At 39.9% G+C, this 19,236-nt stretch overlaps 2 protein-coding genes across 2 annotated transcripts in view; both read right to left on the reverse strand.

Moving 5' to 3' along the window:
* Positions 1 to 12,404, reverse strand: part of rin2 (Ras and Rab interactor 2) — a 39,736-nt gene extending 27,332 nt beyond the window's left edge. Inside the window, exons 1-3 of the mRNA XM_034122128.1 lie at positions 12,161 to 12,404; positions 4,422 to 4,526; positions 1,646 to 1,746 (exon numbers count right to left, since the gene is read on the reverse strand). Coding sequence (XP_033978019.1) covers positions 1,646 to 1,746; positions 4,422 to 4,481 — 161 coding nt within the window. The 5' untranslated portion in view covers positions 4,482 to 4,526; positions 12,161 to 12,404. The remainder of the gene's footprint in view (positions 1 to 1,645; positions 1,747 to 4,421; positions 4,527 to 12,160) is intronic.
* A 2,981-nt stretch (positions 12,405 to 15,385) lies between these two features.
* Positions 15,386 to 18,920, reverse strand: si:dkey-187a12.4. The gene is made up of 4 exons (XM_034122137.1): positions 18,512 to 18,920; positions 17,469 to 17,692; positions 17,208 to 17,367; positions 15,386 to 16,464 (listed from the first exon to the last, which is right to left on the reverse strand). The coding sequence occupies exons 1-4, from the start codon at positions 18,786 to 18,788 to the stop codon at positions 16,280 to 16,282; spliced, it is 846 nt and encodes a 281-aa protein (XP_033978028.1). The 5' UTR covers positions 18,789 to 18,920; the 3' UTR covers positions 15,386 to 16,279.
* Between the last annotated feature and the right edge of the window lie 316 nt (positions 18,921 to 19,236).

Here is a 19,236-nt window from a genome sequence, read left to right on the forward strand (position 1 = left end):
GAAATAGCACATGCAGTTAATGAGACTCATAAGATTGGACTGGTCTTTCAGTCTCAGGAGTAAATAAAGCTGTGTATAATTGGGATAGCAATGGAAGGAACATTTTGTATTTTTTAAACGTTTAATCCAAAGGCGAACATATACAGAGAACAGAACGGGACCTAGGATGGAACCTTGTGGGACACCAGCTGGGTGAAAATTAAAGTTGCCAATGTTGACGGATACGCTTCTATATTTTAAGTAGGATGTGAACCAGTTAAAGGAAGTGCCATCAACACAATCAGGATGGCACCGACACCAGAGTCAAGAATAGTATGTCATTTTACACTTTCAGCAAGGCAGACCCTGTGCTATGGTATGAACAAAAGACTGACAAAGGTGTTTTTCTTGGTGTAGGTGGGGCAGCAATTGAACATTCAAAAGGAATTAAATATAAGAAATAGGTCTGTAGTTACTAGGCAGGCTCTGGTTTAATTTAAGTTTTTTTCAAAAAGGGTTGGACCGCTGCATACTTGAAAAAGGTTTGTTTTAATTTTCTCAACCTTGCTTGTACCAGAGATTGCCAGAGATTCTTCACACTTAGTGGGAGACATGTCAAAGCAGGTACTTTGGCGGGGCAGATGACAGAGTACTGGATTTTTAAGAGTTGTTTGGAAATTAGGTCGACATTCTTTTTCCCCTCTTGCAGCCTTAACACATCTGAGAAGATTGTTGCACATAAGTTCAAAGGAAAGTCAAAGCCCATCCCACGTTGTCCTTAAAACCTTTGAATAATTGGGATAGATCGTCTCAATACTTTGACGTACAGTTCATCAGAACTTAGTTAATCAGAACTCTTTAGTTAACTGGCAGGCCGCAAACAACTTCACGGCGTATACTGCCACCCGAAGTCCCCGGCCGGAAGTCCCCGGAGTTGGGGACTGGCTTCAGTAGAAGAAGCCTTCCGAGTAAATCGCCAGAACGCCGACACCTCCTCATCTCCACCGCTCCCATGTTTTCTTTTGTGTTGCCATAAGTTAGTCTCTCTGCGTTTGTGCGCTGGGTTAATGCTAATGCTAATAATGCTAATGCGAGGAAAATAAAATGGCGGCTTCACAAAACTTTTTGGGAGTTTTACGGGGCGTGGTTTGCAATCCGCCCAGCCAATCAGAAATGGGAACCTTTTTCTCCCATGAAAGTACCTGTTCTCTAGCAGGGACTGAAAAGGGGGTGAAAAGGTTCTCATGAACTAAGTTCTAGTTCCGGATTTTTTTGGTGTGAACGCACATTTTCGGAACTATATCAGAACTATACTGGGAAAAGTACTCCGGTGTGAAAGCGCCTAATATTAATCAAAACATCATTTAGGCCATGATTGTGCAACCTTAGACACACACACACACACACACACACACACACACACACACACACACACACACACACACACACACACACACACACACACACACACACACACACACACACACACACACACACACACACACACACACACACACACACACACACACACACACACACACACACACACACACACACACACACACACACACACACACACACACACACACACACACACACACACACACACACACACACACACACACACACACACACACACACACACACACACACCCTAAGAGCTTACCCAAGCAGTGTATCTGTCTGCGGGTCTCCTTCCGCAGGCTCAGTCTTCTTCCCCATTTCCTTCTTCAACGTGCCAATTTCCACGGCAAATGAGTCAATAAGCTACAAGGACACACATGAAACAACACATTCATTTTGAGGAAAGTTCAGAGATGAGTTTTCAGGCGCTTCTACTGTATTATCTTTTTTTAGGTAATGACGGGTTCTCACTTCTGCAAGCTTAAAGTTTCATGTGTGTAAAAGACAAACTATCCCAAGCCAAAGCTCTTCCCACTTCTCACTAACCAGTTTCTCAAGAGGAACACTTGCAGGAAACAATTAATAAAAGCATGATAGAAAGACAAGAGACATACAAAATTCTGGGTGATATGGAGAAAATTGAAAAATCTAGTTTCATTTCATACAATATTGATATATTGTCTAGTCCTTACTCAGCTGCATTAAATCACAGAGTTTCACAGATCCCAGTTTCCATCATTTATTGTCCATCTGTTTTTTAGTAGTGTTGTTTTTCACACCAATGTAGCCTTAATAAAAGTTTTAGTGGCATTTGAATGCAAGACTTAAGACCATGTGTGTTGCCTGACCAGTTCACTGCCTCTAAATACACATAGCAAGATATTTTTAATCCTCTAGCAACTGGTCCAAAATGTTATTTTAGTTGAATAGCTGATCTGTTTTAGCACAGCCTCTGCATGGCTGCAGGCTTTCAGGTTATCTAGAACTTGGCGAGGGAAGCATCAATCGGCTTTTTTAAGTCCAGCAAGAACATAAAAATTGAAAATGAGTACGAAATGAAACAAAGATTCCCAATAAAAAGGAACAGGAAGTATTGTGGTTAGCTTGGCATATCTGGAGACGAGAGGCTGGCTTTATTGGATGGTCACTTCCTGGATCATGAGCACCGGTTCCCCAAAAAGCTGCATTCTCTCCTCTCTCCCATTCTGCCTGGATAGCAAGATCTGCACCTCCATTCGGAGGACATTGGACTCATCTATTGTTTAATAGGAAGAAATTTGAAAATAGATTTAGTCTGATTCTTTTCAGTGTTAAGCTGCCGTCATTTGTTTCGTTTCCCGATTATTTGTCTAGTTGGGAAATGTGTCTGTTGGGTAACATCACATCAGCTGCTTTAAGCAGAGAGGAAACTATTAGCTCAGCTGTTTCAAAGGAAATCACAAATGTTGACTCATTTCATTTGTCAAAGGCACATTTGAGGATAACAACTCCGAAGATTCACAATCTGGACTTCGATCTTAACATTCTACGTTGTGCACTGGACTATTTTTCCTTTGAACAGACAGAGAATGATATTCCATTTTAAGAATTGGACTTCCTTTTGGTTTTTATAAAAACGTTTTTCTAAATGTATAAGGCTTCATTGGCATGATCATATTTGGATGCAGTACAGATTTAATTATATTAATAGTATGCTTGAAAATATTAATGGGAAAAACTACAAGCATGAGTGTTTGAGGTGAATTGCTGCCGACAACTGGAACAACTATAAAAACACAAACAGTATTTATGAAAAAACGAACACATTCATGGTGATTCAAGATCCTGATCACCATGTCTGTGTATTGTTTTCATTAATGACCGCCTTGCTGCACATTATCCTTTACTAATTACAGTTTATGTTTGTTTATTTATGTAACTTTAGGTGTAGACATATTGTTTACAATCAGCTGATCTTCTCAAGTTACCACGATTTGACTTAATGGTCAGGCTGACTGTGAGGTGTGGTTACTCTTAAAGGCTGTGGGTTTAAGACAGGCCTGTAATTATTACAGTGACACATCCTCTGAAGTGGTCGGCAAGTCTTTGAACTGTCTAGTTAAGCACATTAAGCAGCTTCATTTCAGCTAGTGAACAATAGAGAATATTGTGATGGTATGCTTTGGGTTTTTCATGGTTTGTGTTCATATTAAGACCTCTGTGATCCGTGTTTTTCACTTGGCAGCTCTGATAACAAAACAATCGTCGGACGGGAGAGAACTGACAGGAAGACACAAGACAGAGGGCCGTCTACACATCCATCCTCCTCTTTATTCTTCTACACGACTTAGCCTGTAACTGAAGGGTTTTCTGAGCCCCCCACCCCAAACCCATTTCCTTACCTGAAGTGTTTTTCATATTTGTCAAGGATAGGGTGACCAGATTTGGGACAAAGAGTATACGTGTGTGTGTGTGGGACAATTTGGGACATGTTATCGATAGGTGCTGGAAAAAAAATACTATCCATCTGAAATAGCATGTCCTGCAGTGGTTTTACTTTTGAAACTATTGCCAACCCAAATGCAGGTCTCAATATGCGGGACTACAATAATGGTGCCCCACATTATTGCATTAAGCCGCTCAGTTGGTCAACCTAGTCAAGGATAATTTTGACAAAAGTCTGACATTGTTCTGACAATATTCTAAGACTATCATGACATAAGTCTGACACTGTTAATAATAATAATAATTTAGATTTTTATAGCGCCTTTCAAGAAACCCAAGGACGCTTTACAATGGGAGATAACGAAGTAATAATAATCATACAGAAACACAGGTTGAAAAACAGGTTGCTGGGTACTGCATTTTAGCTGGGGCCGAAGGCCTGAGTGAACAGATGGTGTTTGAGTTTTGTTCTGACGTCCTGCAACAAGCAGGACAACTGCTCACCTTAGTCAGGGATTTGTATGTTAACTAGGGTGGCTAAGAGCTTCTGTCTTCACAGGTCGGTCTGCAGAAATAATTTAGCCCCGTAGATTGAATGATTTGAGTGTCTGTACCTTGAAGAAACTGCCTCTTCTCTCCTGCCTGCAGGATGGACTGATGATGGTGGTGGACATGTTGTCTGTAGAGGCTTCTCTGCCGGTCTCAGTCTTCTGAACTGTCTGTGAGGACACAAAGAAATGTTTAAAGACCCGCAGTTCACTATCTGCTCTGCACAAAACAGCAGATGGTGAAGACGCTTCCTTTGGCGCTCATAACCTGTATAAACCACTATTACCTATAGAGCAACACTCGTAAGTGGTTCATAATATTATTGGTGGTTCAGCGATTAAGCGTTGAAATCGCATTTGTGTTAACACAAGCAGATTCAGTATTTTTTAGATTATCTTATTCACACTAACACTATTATAATGAGTGCATGCGATTGTTCAAACTCTTTGGTGAAGCTGTATGTTGACATAAAATGTATGTTGAGTTAAAATTCTACTTCAGCTTGGAACCTGATGAAGCAAAAATATAAGCAACACAAGGTTTCAGCTGGTATTAACGTAAAGTCATATTTCAACTTTTGAAATCTGTGGAGTGATGAGGCCCGAGCCTAGACGCCAAACTCAAACTATATGCTGCTTCTAATAAACATATTAAGAAACACGTGAGTTGTCTGACTGAACTGTGTATATACCCAGTCTCTTACACAGTTGCATAGTTAAGCTTATCTTGAAAACAAGTGTGCCAACTCTCTCTGTCTAATTCAAATTCAACAGGCTTATTGGCATGGCCAACTTGTTAGGCGATAAACGCATAGGATGAACGTCAATATTTTCCCAGATTTTCACAATTGGTTAGGGGTGTAACGGTATCCGTATTCGTCCTGAACCGCCACGGTTCGGACGTCACATGCAGTCACACGACGAATACGCCTTTTTTTATGAAGGGAAAAAAGTCTGTCACTCAGGGCAGTATCCATTACACTATATATAATCCAGGGGGCGGTATTGCCGGGCGGGTTTATTTTGGTACAGGTGATATTCACGTTCGGGTGATGCCTTTTCAAATGAGTGTGCAAGTTTGATGTATTGCCAGCCACGTAACCACTTTTAGTTGAACAATGCCGACAAACAGCTTTGGTTCGGTCCACCTGTCTTTGTCCAGCATCCTTGTACATAACTGTGAAACCAAAATGTCCCCAAACCGGAGACTTCAATGATGCTGGAGGATTTTCTAGTTCAACTTTATCTGCGTTCGCCATTTCGCCAGTTCCTCAAACTACTGACAACATCTGAACGCATCCCTGTGACCAGCTCTCGTATGCCTCTCGTCCAATGAAATGACTTGGTCGCTCTATGACGCGTTGAACCCAATGTGAGCAAATTACACTGAACGCTGCAACGCAGCACCTGAGATTACTTCCTAAAGGTTTTTCACGTTTAACGTTATATTCGTTCGGTACACTTTGGTACACACGTGTACCGACCCGAAGGGCCCATACCGAATATTTTCGGTACGAATACGTATACCGTTACACCCCTAATGGTAACACACGCCAAACATGCTAAATCATATCAGAAGGCATCACCTAGATTTGCCAATCACCGGAGCCCGGCAAAAGACAACAGCAGTTCAACAGCTTATCCCCGCTGTTTTTAAGAAGCCAATAGACATGAAAGCCGAGAGACCAAAAGAAATAACGGAGCATATATATATTTCAACGGCTATGCGCCCTTGAAACACTTTCTTATTATTTATTTTGTAATATTTTCAAGACATTCTTTTTTGTTTTACAGCTTGATGAAACCTTTTTGTTTGACATCAGCCATTATAGGAAATATGGCCATCTGAGTGTGTGTGGTACTGTTTGTGGTTTGTTTTTAACTGTGTAATACAGTTAATTATTCAAAATGTTAGAGTTCCTTATTTTTATACTGAAACTTGCACTACTGTTCAAAAATAATAACAAACCCGGAATTATGCATTTGGGACTTTTTTTTGCTTTTTCTTGTTGTACCGAACCCGTACCGAACCGTTACCCCCAAACCGAGGTACATACCGAACCGTGAATTCTGTGAACCGTTATACCCCTACAATTGGTGCATCCCTTCGTTTTTTTTAGTGGCATGTGTATCCCACAGAAAGGTGAACAGTTTCATTTACTGGAAAGCAAAAGCCACAAAAGCCACAAATTGCTATAAGGTATGTAACCTTGCTGGGGTTTTTCCTCCTCTCTCTCACTCTGCACTTCTTCCTACTATGCTATCTCCAGTGGGGCTCTGTGGGGCCAACCTCTAGTCAAAACAAAGCAGTAGAGGGGGCTTTTGGAGATGTGCGTGTGCACTTTCATGCCTTGCTGCAGGCCTGTGTGTGACTCACAGCCCTTGCCTGGTAAACAGTAAGGCCCTGTGGTTGTCAGTTAAGTCAAACTGTCAGTTATACACTAAATTACCCCCGAGTCTCTTTGTTTGCATTTTTCATACTGTGACCTACAGACAGAAATGGCCCAGGTTTTTATAGAGCCACTTCACCTGGAATTCCAAATTATTATTTTTTTTAATGATCACAGCTTTGATCTCTTTGTGTCGACCTAGACCCAACTCTTTCTCTACCTTTCTCTAAATCAAATTGAAAGGCTTTATTGGCATGACCACATGTTGATTTCTTTGTTGGCAGAATGGCAGAACAGGGTCAGAAAGTGAACTAAGGGTCAGCTGAGTGGGGGGACTTCTTTCTTGGCAGGGGCTCAGGCGGTACAAAGAATAATATACTAGAAGATGCGAGGTCTGATCTCCAGTACTCCATGCTTAAGTGTCCTTCGACAAGACACTGAACCCTAAATTGCTCCTGAAGGCATATACATTGGTGAACGAGTGTGTGTGACTGAGTATAAGATTAAATGATACAGTCTGGCACCGTGTAAGGCAGCCCTGTCGTCAGTGTTTGAATGTGTTTGGGAAGAGTACAATGTAGTGTAAAAGAGCTTTGGTGATCGGACAGACGATTTATTGGGGGCCATATTAGTCTTGTTTTGAGGGCTAGCTACACGGCAGACTGAATGAGCAGTACCAATTCAGCCTCTCTGAACGTTGAATTTCATGTACCAATCATTTAAAAAAAGCGTGATTAACAGGAAGTAGATCCTGCAGCACACGCTTGTTCTGCAGCAGCTGCATCTCACAGAGGAGAGGAGACACCCTCTGAATTACTTTTGATACATCCCCCTCAGTCAGTTTATTAATCATTCAAAATGACGGAACGACTACAGATTTTCTGTCTTTAAAAAAAATGGAGGCAACCTCTGAGACGGTACCAAGTCACATGGCTAAGCAAAACAGATGCTTCAAAGATGAAGCTAAACAGCTACTGAAATCACTGCATGTCACCTTATTGCCGATCACTAAAAATGAGGCTAAAATCCAATGCCGAAGTTCAGCCAATGCATTGATTCATCCCTAGTTTTGACTGTTTTTAACAAGCGCATTCTAAAACTGCTTGAGGAGATCGAGGAAACGGGTCCATGGTCAGAGCTGTCCCTTTGAGGCTTTGTGCTAGAAGTTTTACCCCTCTGTCAGTGGAATGATGTGATCAAACAGGTGCTGGTAATTAATTCCACTTTGGTGTGCCACATAAGGGAGATGGGCACATCTCCTAAAGTTAATAATGGGAGTAATGTTTTGGTCTGAACGTCTGACCTAGAGAATATGTGGATATTGTTACATAATCAGGCGGGAAGTCCTTGATGGCTATTTTTGTCAGCAACCAAAGTGCTGTGGGTATAACACTGTTTCTCCTGGTGGGGTCATGTCATCAGGTGTGGATGAGGATATGTTTCACACCAACAAACTCTCCACTGGACAGGAATTCTATGGCCTTCTCTGTGGTTGGGCTCAAGAGTTTCACAGAGTTTTTCTTTGTGAACAGACAGGTTTTATGAAGATAAGTTTGCTTAGGGCAGAGCACGTTGAGGGGGATGGAGGGTTAGGAGGGAGGGCAGGGTTTACCTCAGAGGGAGGGGATATGACATAGAGACAGGAAGTAGGAAGGATAGTGGGAGTAGTAAAGCAGGGGGTAGGGATTATATGTTGGCAATGATCCTCTTCTTGTAGTGCACTTCTTTGGTTGATGTATATGTGATTTCCTCAATAATAGTCCAGGCAGAGCATATTAAATTGACATTCCTAATGGCCTGTGATAATCTGTCTCTCTAAGACGGTTACAGTTATTTAAAATGAATTTCCATCTCAATATTGGTATAGGGCTAAAGGGCAATGGTCCAAGGAACTGGAAAGCAAGTGCACGTAACAGCAATCTGGTATGGATAAGGTGGGGACGGTTATATACTGCAGGGCTGATAAGGAAAAGTGGAAAGAGGTGAGCAAGTGAGTGAGACTTTAACACTAGAACCACCAGGGGTCGCTGTATACCTAAAACCGCCAACGGGTAAAATGTACCCGCTATTAGAATGCATTGATTTTCAAGGTACAATGTTCTTTTATTTATCATATTACAACACAGGGTTAAGAGTGAGTTTTCATCGCACAGTGATGAAACTTATACCAATAGAATGTGTGGACTCTCAGCTTTCATATGATATCTAGTTTGTGCATGAAGTATAAAAGATTGCTACCGTGAGTTATGTGCAAAGTGCAGTGGCGGCTCCAGGGTATGGCTGGGGTAGGCTACAGCCATACCTAGAAATGGCTTAGCCCCACCATGAACAATTATGTTAAAGTAAGCAAAAAAAAGTCCGCCAACTAACCGAGTAAATTGCACAGACAGCAGTTAGTAAGATTGATTTCAGTAGCCACTTGTCTGGAAATGCTGAAGACTAGAAACGGTTTTGAAAACTTTTGTCACGTAGTGATCGTCTTCTCAATAAAAGATCTTTGATAATGTCTTCTGGCAAATCAGAATCACGATAACGGCGTGGTGTTGTTGCAGGAAGTCCCGACGGAGAATAATTTTGCGGTAGAACTTCTCTTTATATATCCATGGATACAACATTACGTGTTGATAGAAATCAACAGGTAATGAAATAAGACCCCACGGTTTGATGATTGATAGGTGTGTGGGCTGTAAATATTACCCGCTGGCGCTGATGGGTATAAATGGGCATTTTTTGGGCCAGTTTTTTGGGCCAGTTACATACAATCAAGAAACAGCTGCGGGTAAAATGTACCCGTTGGCAGTTCTAGTGTTAAGGAACTAGAACCTGTGGAAAGGTAGAGTGGGAAAAGCAGGACTGAGGCATGTCATTTCATTTGTCATGCATCTATACATACAAAGAGATTGTACGCTATCTGAACTCTTTGACAATTAGTCATATACTGCATGGCTCTCACAGTGATACATCTTAACAAATCGTGTGGGTCTCTGCAGTAGAAACACACAAAATAGGGAACTGAATCATGCCTGTGTGTCTCCTTCTCTGGTCCTTACAGTAAAACGGCCAAAAGTTCAAAAAGGCGCAATATACACAGTGCCATTTCCCCGGAGTATTCTGTGAAGCAAACCTGCAATCCCTGCTTAATAAAAATGTAAAGTTGAGAACTGGTATGGTATGCAGTTAATATTGTTTGTTATGCAGTGGAGATTTCTATGAGGGGGGCACGCATTTAAACGTCAATATTGCAGGCTTTCATTTAATTGTGGGAAGGCAAAATCGAACAAATATTACACGGCCTGGTTGAATGCTCGTTTGTGATTGATCAATTGTAACATTCAGCAATATGCTATTTTTTTTTATGATATGTCAGATCTAAATTCAATTGTTTGGTGAAACGTGCTTTGCCAACAGTTTGCTTTTTGAAAAAACTGTGCATGACACTAATTAGGGGACAACAATGCTCTTATAGCTATAATTCTAACTTCGGATATATTATACCAATGCATCCTTCACATCTCCAGAGTATATAGTAGCTTTTATCCCTATAATTCTGAAACTCCCAAAATAAAAACAACTCATAGCCTTTGTGACTCTCTTAATAAGCTTAAGCCTCAAATTCCCCCCTTCTCATTACTCATGGATTAGGGCATTTTTCATCTATTTAAATAAGAGAACAAATAGGCCCTAGGTCCCTTTGTCACATTTGATTGGTTATTGGTATTCCCCTGTGTAATTGACATTCTTTGTGTTATACCTTGTTTGTGGTTTGATTAACTTACTTTTTCGTTGTATTGAAGAAGAAGAAGAAGAAGAAGAATCAGAATCAGACGGATGAAACCCTCTTTAATGGTCACACATGCAGAGCACACACAGTGTAGTTCTAGGAGCAGTGGGCAGCTATTGTACAGCGCCCGGTATTCTCATTCAAGTGGTGACCTTCCTGCTGTTTTATTCTCTATATGTATTCATTTGAATGTTACTACATCAATATGTGAAAATCCAATGTGACCTCTTGAAACCCCAATTGACAAAACAGAGGACAGAGAACTAGCTTGACATTCAAAAGGGGGTCTAAATACAGACCAGGTTGCCAGACTAATGCACTTTTCTCTAATTCCTGACTTGTGACTCATGTTGGAGGTACACAATCTGCAGAGACTGGAAAACCCCAAAGTCTTTGCCTGTATCAGGAAACACTGGCTTTTCCAATGAGAATAAGGAAGGAAGATGATATGATGTGCGAAGCTGGTGACACAATTTAGGGTTAGTCTGACAAGCTTGCAAATGCTTGGAAACAACTTTTAAACAGCAGTCTGGAAAAAGAAAATAGATGACATGCCAATATGTGAGCAAAAGAAAGTAAAGTCTTGGGTCCCAAGTAAAAAAACATCACAGAAGGTGCATTTTTAGGCTGAATGAAACATTTACATTATTCTCCTAAATCCAATTTATCATTCAAACTAAATATGGGTTCTACATTGCACTTTTGTATCTTTAAAACTTTTCTTAACATGACTAAAGCTTTGTATCTTTTGTGTAAATGTGTTATAAGACAATGAACCACACTCAAAACGGATAACCAAGTACAAGTATATTAACAGATTCAACAAACTCAATCTAAATCTGTTTTTAATACTGAACTGGCCATGGACTGAAGGGTAAAGGAACAGACCGCTTAAGCGTACTCATATTTATTCATATTATAAACACAAGTGTCTCTAATGTATTCAATTTCTATACTACTTTTTATAGTGTTTATACATACATACTGTATATAATTTAACTTTTTATATCTGCCATATGTATACTTATAGTATACTATTCATACCATTGCACTTTACTGCTTCTTGTGCACTTCTGTTTAGATGCTTACTAACTTTGCAAGGTTAAGTAAAAGCATTTAAGTAAGATTAGGACCCTATACTTAAAGTACAAGGAGTTTATGTACTCATTGCAGAAAAAACTCAAAAATATTGAAATATTTATAAGCATCTTCACATTTAAAAAGCTGGAAGTGTGAAATGTTTTTTTACAGAATAAGTCTTAGCAAAATTGCTGCCAATTCATTTTCTCGCAAAACACTCATGGTTTGAGTTACTTAAATATAATATATAGCTACTTTCCACCACTGATGCTATTGTGACTCCGCGGAGCAACACACATTTATTAACAATAATTGGTGCGTTTACGTTTTGGTTAAAGCAGTGACGTCGTGCAACAGGTGGCGGTAACTCGTACAACAAGTCCCGCAGGATTCCACATATTTAAAGGTGAAACAATAAATAATGACCATATGACTGATAAGTAAGCTTTTTCAAGAGACTGGGCAGAATTTGAGTTCAGAAGTTAGCTACAGAGAGAAACAAAACACTGTAAAGGTGTCGCAAAATGTTAAAACAAAGGGAAGGTTTCTCTTGCCTGTTTACGGAGCGAGTGTAATTCCAGTTTGACCAAAGAAAACTCCGCTGCTCCGACGAGTTGCTTCTTCACGTGTAAACTGCATTATAGCTCCATGCTGCGAAGTTGTGATGTTTCAAACGTGTTTTCATACCTTCAACTGAGGAAAAAACAGGTAAATATATCCAGTGTTGTGCCGGGGGATACCTCCATGGTCCTACATTCTTTTGAGGAGCAGCTGTCTGCGTTGTTCTGTGTAACTCTAACAACAAGAAAGGACTTCCGGTTAATCTTTTCAAAATAAAAAAACGTACTTCATTTACTAAACTTGCCCACTCACTTACCCTGGAAAAATAATAAGATGACATGTTTATTTTCCATTATAAACGATGATACCCTAAGTTAGTGAGAGCCTAATTTATACTTCCTGGGATCCTTTTTTGTTTTTGTAAAGCACTTTAAATTGCTTTGTTTTGAAATATGCTTTATAAATAAACTTGCCTTACCTTTCTACTATATTTCTTTCTTAGATTAATTAACAAGGGAGATTTATGGCACAATTCCACTACAGGGCCTCGCTCGGTATGGCTAGGCCTGGTTAGGCCTTGTTAGGACTGGCTCACTTTATGCTGCGTTTCCATTACAGTTTAGTAGCTGGGGCAGTAACTATAGTAACGCAATGTAGGCGGAGCCGTGACGTCATCTTCAATGAGAACCACAGAAAAACAACATCAGCCGTTAGCTGTTAGCACTCAAGCTCACAGCTCCTCATATCTGTTCAGAAACTAGACAAAAGTTAAACAAGTGCAAACCACAGACTGTCTGTGTCATGGTGAATACAGTCGCTGGTTTATTTATGTCTGTATAGGCCGTTGTTGTGAGTGTGGACGGTCGGAGCATATACTGCGTTAGTTTAGCCAATCTCCATTTAGAAAACACGCATTTTAAAAGGTTTTTTGCCTGCCGTCTGTCTGCAGACTTGTCAAAGCATTAATTCATGGTTTTTACTAACCGGTATCAGTATGTTGTTACTTCGGCATCATTTTGAAACGTGTATTACAATTAAATCACGGTCAAATATGTTCTTTTTGTTGTAGTTGTAGCCCCCTTGCCAGCGATTCTCTCTCTAGTTTAGCATACTCAGCCCGACTCAGCCTGGTTGTTGGCCCGGAAAGAACCTCGATTTTATGGGGCCAGAAAAACTGTGAAATAGTACCCGCTAGCCGGAACTACGCCAAGTGGAAACGCAACCAAAAACGGGCCGGGCACAGCACGCTTAAAGCGAGCTCCGTGCTGTAGTGGTAATGCGCCATAAGTCAGATCAGTTAACCAACACGTGACATGCAGCAAACGTGATAAAAAATATTATGTATAACATTTTTGCTATAGCCACATTTGTGACAGTTGATCTAATAAAAACTCATTTCCGATATTTACGTGGTCTAATGCCACAATGATGCCACGTGTGACATGATGACATTTAAATGCAGCAGCATTTTTTTCATGAATATTTTTTGCTTCAAATCTCATGCTTTTATTTTAAAGTTAAGCCCGCCCTACTTCCGGGGGGTTTCTTCTTCTGTGCATAATGTCTAACTTGACGCCATTGCCTCCTTCCCCCCGCAGCACTGCAAAGGAACAAAAACAAACCGCATTAACTTCCATATCACGTGTTCCGTCTGGGAAAAAAGTTGAAGATCCCTCTACAAAGCTTGGCTCCAGTTTAGAGAAACAACAACAAACTGAGATGCACTTAAAAAAATAGGAATAAGACCATGTAGTTTATGCAGGCTCGGCTCTAGAACAAATCGAATGGGGGGGCAATCATTTACCACGGGGGGGCACACACTGCCGTCAACAACCAACACACAAACACCAACGCAACTTCAATTTACAAAAACATGCTGTAAAGTCTATTGTCTTTCCCACACATTGCAGGGGTGTAGTGCTATTTTATAGCGCACCTATGACTTGTGCATACATGCACGGTTGTGGCACGACCACCAAAACAGAAACATATGGACAAAGGCCACCATATAAAAAGTGTGCAAATGTATTTAGTATCCTATCCATGTGAACATGTTTTAGGTGGGGGGTGGACCTAACCTCCTCTAGGAGGGTCTGGGAGCATGCTCCCCCGGGAAGATTTTTTTTTAAATATTGAAGTTAAATGCATCAATCTGGTGCACTTTGAAAGCACAATTAAGAGATCTATGGATAGCCTACATCTCTCAGCATCCATATGAAACAGAACTGTAAACAGATTTACTTTTCTTTATGGATATTTTACTAATCACTCCCCTTTTAAATTGTATTCTTGTGTTACTGTCCTATAGTATTTCATACCTGTTTTTCATTTAATCTCTTATTTTTTAATAACTATAATGATCATATAAAGGTGAACAGATCGCCACTGGGCTTTCAGCTAAACACACAGCCACGTAATGATAACAAAACAAAAGTCGAGGGTCATTGGTCAAGCAACACCAATCAGAGAGCAGCAGTGAGCACACCTCAGGCTGTGTTTTATATTTGTATTCTTTATTTCTGATTTATTTCACACCAAAAACTTTTAGTGGAAACGTTTTCACTTATATGATAAAAAAAAAAAAAAACGGCAAAGTGGCAGGGCTTGCCCGCCCTGAGTTGGGGGGGAACAGTGACTCATTTGGGGGGGCATGGCCCGCTAATGACCCCCCATGACTCCGACCCTGAGTTTATATTTGAAGAGCATGATGATGATGACCAATCAGCAAACCTAAACGCAATTAATAAAGGGCAATTGTGCATCACTGAGATAGAATTTTTTATTTTTTATTTGTGAGTTGGTGATAGTGCCACTGCCCACTGCTAAATAAATATAACAATTTGAAACACGGGTATTTTATACCAATTATATTTATCTGATTATTGTAATGGTTCCATGCAATTCAGATGATTTTAAAAGATGCAATGTGTTGTTTTAAGCCTCATGCTCTAAAGAAATAGGGAGCATTATTTCACCTCTAAATGTATTGTATTTACGTATTTTTTATATTGAAATCTAGCACTATTATCAAAGTGGATAAATGTTGAAGAAATTTAATTTATGTAGAGGAAAAAAATACAAATACTAAATATGAAAAACTTAACAAAATGTAATAGAATTATTATTACAAAATCATGACTTTTCCACCTTGTAGTTGGAAGAAAAAGCTAAAAAAAACCACAACAAACAAATCCAAAAGAGACACAAGGACACGTGGAAACTGTCATGGAGAGTCTGTAAAATATCATCTTCAGTTTACTGACAATTGCACATTTTTATCAAATGTTACCCTTTAATTTTAAGGCAGGAGATGATAGGGATGAGAGAAAATAACCCCCTCTCAACTTAAAGCACTTTGAGACAAATCTTTGAATTTTGTCGCCTCCTACAGTACAAACTGTGAACATGCACTTCACAAATAAAAAATTATAAAAAGGGCACATTATTGTTGGTGTTCAAGAGATGAAACAATACTTACAGAAAAATACAGAAAATAATAGTTTGATTTCAAAGCAGTACCCATTAATAAGCAATGTAAACTAATACACTGAACAATACTTTTGAGGGAAATCTGCAATAAATGCACATTCTATGGACAATCTTGCACCAAAGATATTGATATTGAAGTGACTGTTATTTTGTATATATTATATTGATTGTTGTGTTTTTTATCTTAATGTGTGCATATGTGTAAATGTGTCTGTTGATTGTGTAGGATATACATATTTTATACATATTTGTATACATATCTGTATATTGTATAATTTGTATATTCGGGAATGTTGGAAACGTCATTTCGATCTCTCTGTCTGTAAACACAAACTGAGTAAGATTAACATTAAAGTTGACTTTGACTTACAATAGTGTCATCAAATGTTTATATTTTCAAGTTCTTCACCAGTGCCAGGTTTTTTTTCTCCAACACAGCTCACTGAGATAGAGGAAATGTCTCCTCTTAGGCTCTTTAAAAGGACATATTTGCACTATTAGCAAAACATTCCAGAAGTGTACAGTGTGCTGTGTCTTAAACATAATAATATCACATTTTTTTTTTTCAACATGTGAATGCCTCATTCTGAAACTTGTGTGATACCTGATAAGTGAGATAAATGTCATCGTGTGGAGCTTTGGTTAGAATTGTCTGTTTCCTCAGAATCTGCAAACTCCACAGGGGCTCTGTAGCAGCGCCGCCCGCCCCCCCCCTGTCTGAACGGAGCAAAGCGCAGCCACTTCTTCACCACGTCAGCATACTGATGGTGTGTGGCTTCTTTACCCACCGGTGTGCGTTTCAGAGCACCTAAAAGGAGAAGCTAGACATTAACCTTTGTACAGATCAGTGTTATTTATTAACCATCATTACATCATTCTCCATATATTTACTTTCAGATACAGATAAAGACACTACAAACCATACCAAACTACCTGTTTAATAATCCAAATAATAAAATATGTCAGTTGAAACTAAGAGGATTTGGCTATAAGATTGCTATTGATAGTGTATGAATGAGTGCTTAACCCAGAAATGAGTTGCATTGTAGCAGTTTCGGGCTCACTTTTGTCATTTCTATGTCACTTCATATATATATATATATAATATGAATATTATGAGCCAGGATACTTTTAAATATATCCTAGTCCATAACAATTTTGGTACTCATATTTTGGAATGCCATTTTCATTGTTGGATAAAAGCACAAACTGAAGAATGTGTTGTTTAATTGCCTTCATTTACAATTAGACCTGGTTGGACATCCACATAAAAAGGTGGCAAACCTCTCGTTAAATTGAGAAATTTGCGAAAATGTAGTCTCTTCACCCATAGTCTGTCACTATGTTATGGTAGTAAACAAAGGTTTCCAGTGGAGGCCTTTCAGGCGGGGGGGGAGTGTGTGGGAGAGAAACTCCCTCTGAATGGAACTTTGGGATTTTAGCCTTTGCAGACCAGTAATATCCACAAAAACCTGTACAACACACCACAGGAAAGGAAAAGACGTATAACAGGGCATCTTTAAGTAGATTCAGGTAGCAATGCCTACTTACAGAAGAGCACTCCCTGGAGGCGAGTGTTCCTGAAGCTTCTCTTCCGGCCTCGGCCCACCCAGTTGAGCTCAGAGCCGACAGCGAATGTAAGCACAGACTGCATCAGACGTCTCACCGCGTCGTCAACCGTAGCCCCGCCCATCCGTGACAGGTACGACACCTTGAATTAGGACAAGACGTCAACATAACAGAAGGCCCTGAGCATTCACACAGCAAAGTACCAGTATGATTAAGCATCACAGTACATGTCATTTGAACTACCATTCTCTTTTGACTTCCTGTCTCTTCCAGCTGCCTCTCCATCTCATCCAGCTGCTCCAGGGTCCTCAGGGGGAGATCCATGTCCAGATCCTCCACGTCCTCCTCCTCGTTGCTGCTCTGACCCGGCAGTCTGGCCTGAAGATCCTTCAGCACCGCCCACTGCCTCTGCTGCTCCTCTTTGATTTCCACCAGCAGGGCGATGATCTTCCCTTGAGCAGCAGTCTCTAGAGAAAAAGAGTTGGAGAGAAGTTGACCTCTTTTCCACCTAAATGAGTACTGTTCGAGTTCAATGCTAGTTAACCTGTTTGCTTTCCCACTGATTGCTGGAGTGATACGCCACTGGTGCCAAATGAGAGTCTGAGATTAAACTCAGAATCTTTTGAAAAAAAAGCCAGAATTCTGAGCAAAACAGTATGAATACAAAAAAAAGAAATCTGACTTTAATCTCAGAATTCTTATTTAATGCTCAGAACATATTATATAACATTTGTGTTACATTGTCACTGGATATTTGTTAACATATATATTTTATTACATTTCTAGGCATTAACACTTTTACTACTCTGGAAATGATAGTCTCGAAGATATTATTGATCACATCTCTTCAGTCTAAATGAATTATCTCAATCTATCTCATAATTTCTGTCAAAGCACGACCTTCAGTATACATTTATGAAATGTATGATTTCGTTTTTTTCAAAAAGGTGAGCATCATTATTTACTATGTGCTTTTTTAAGGGCGTACGTATGTGAATGAAATAAATAAGTTCCAAATATTGATATCAACATTTGTACATATCCCCAGATAGGAATACTACTAACAAAACAAACCAAAATGAAACCATCAATAACAATATCAAATAAATAGAATATGTCTTGTGAATATAATACAGTTACAAATTTTAAATATCAAATGTATTACACCTTGAAATACAGCAAATGTATAAAAGAATAGCAGAAATAGTATTTTGAGGATAAAATAAATTGTTGCCATAAATACAACACAAAACTATTCCAGGGTTTCGCAATTCGCAGTGAATGACCTGTGGATGGTGGGGCAGAGAGTAACTTGTCAGCTCCGGAGCTACAGGCGGTGGAAAGCGGCGGCTCTTCCCCGAAACTAACGTCCCTTCGCCGGGGTTCGTCTGTGAACTCTTCCCCTGAGCGTCTGGAGCCTCGTTCGGTCAGACTGTGCATCTCCCCGGCACACAGCCTCTGCTGGAGGCTCTCCCGAGCAATGTCTGCCATATGTTTGTTCACCAAACCCTCCTCTCGTCGTTGCACCGGCCAGTTGTGGTTATCCCCATTATCGTGCTCCATTTAACTTTTTCTCATACGTTCCCAAAACCTTTCCAAACCGTTTAATAACGTTTCTTGACGCTCTTCACTCAAGAGAAGCGGAAGGTGAGGAATTTCCAATACCACGTTGCACAAACGTCACCCAAATGTTGAAAGAACATTGGGAGCGGCTACCGAACTACGTTTCCCATAAGGCAACAGTAACGCAGATTGGACCAAAACGTACAGTCCTACATACACACTGCAAAAGAGAGAAATAATCCGTACCAAACCTTTGAGAGTGTAGTCGTTACATCTCCGGGGAATGTGGTGTCTTCTCCTAGGAATTTATGCAGTTTGTTTTATTTTATGAACCCTTTTTTTTTTACTATTTATTTTATATTTACTTCCGTTTGTCAAGGAAAACCATTGTGACCTCCTCCCACCCCTTCCCAATTGAGCACTTGGTTGGGTCCAATTCATTTCTGTT

The sequence above is a fragment of the Trematomus bernacchii genome, unplaced genomic scaffold (assembly GCF_902827165.1).
Source record: "Trematomus bernacchii unplaced genomic scaffold, fTreBer1.1, whole genome shotgun sequence".
Classification (NCBI taxonomy): Eukaryota; Metazoa; Chordata; class Actinopteri; order Perciformes; family Nototheniidae; genus Trematomus; species Trematomus bernacchii.

Excerpts from the sequence above, each read along its gene's own strand:
- si:dkey-187a12.4 (XM_034122137.1), bottom strand. The coding sequence starts at position 18,788 with ATGGAGCACGATAATGGGGATAACCACAACTGGCCGGTGCAACGACGA. Across the intron at positions 17,693-18,511 it reads CTCTGCCCCACCATCCACAG|AGACTGCTGCTCAAGGGAAG; the intron begins GTCATTCACTGC and ends CTTTTTCTCTAG. Across the intron at positions 16,465-17,207 it reads CCTCCAGGGAGTGCTCTTCT|GTGCTCTGAAACGCACACCG; the intron begins GTAAGTAGGCAT and ends TTCTCCTTTTAG.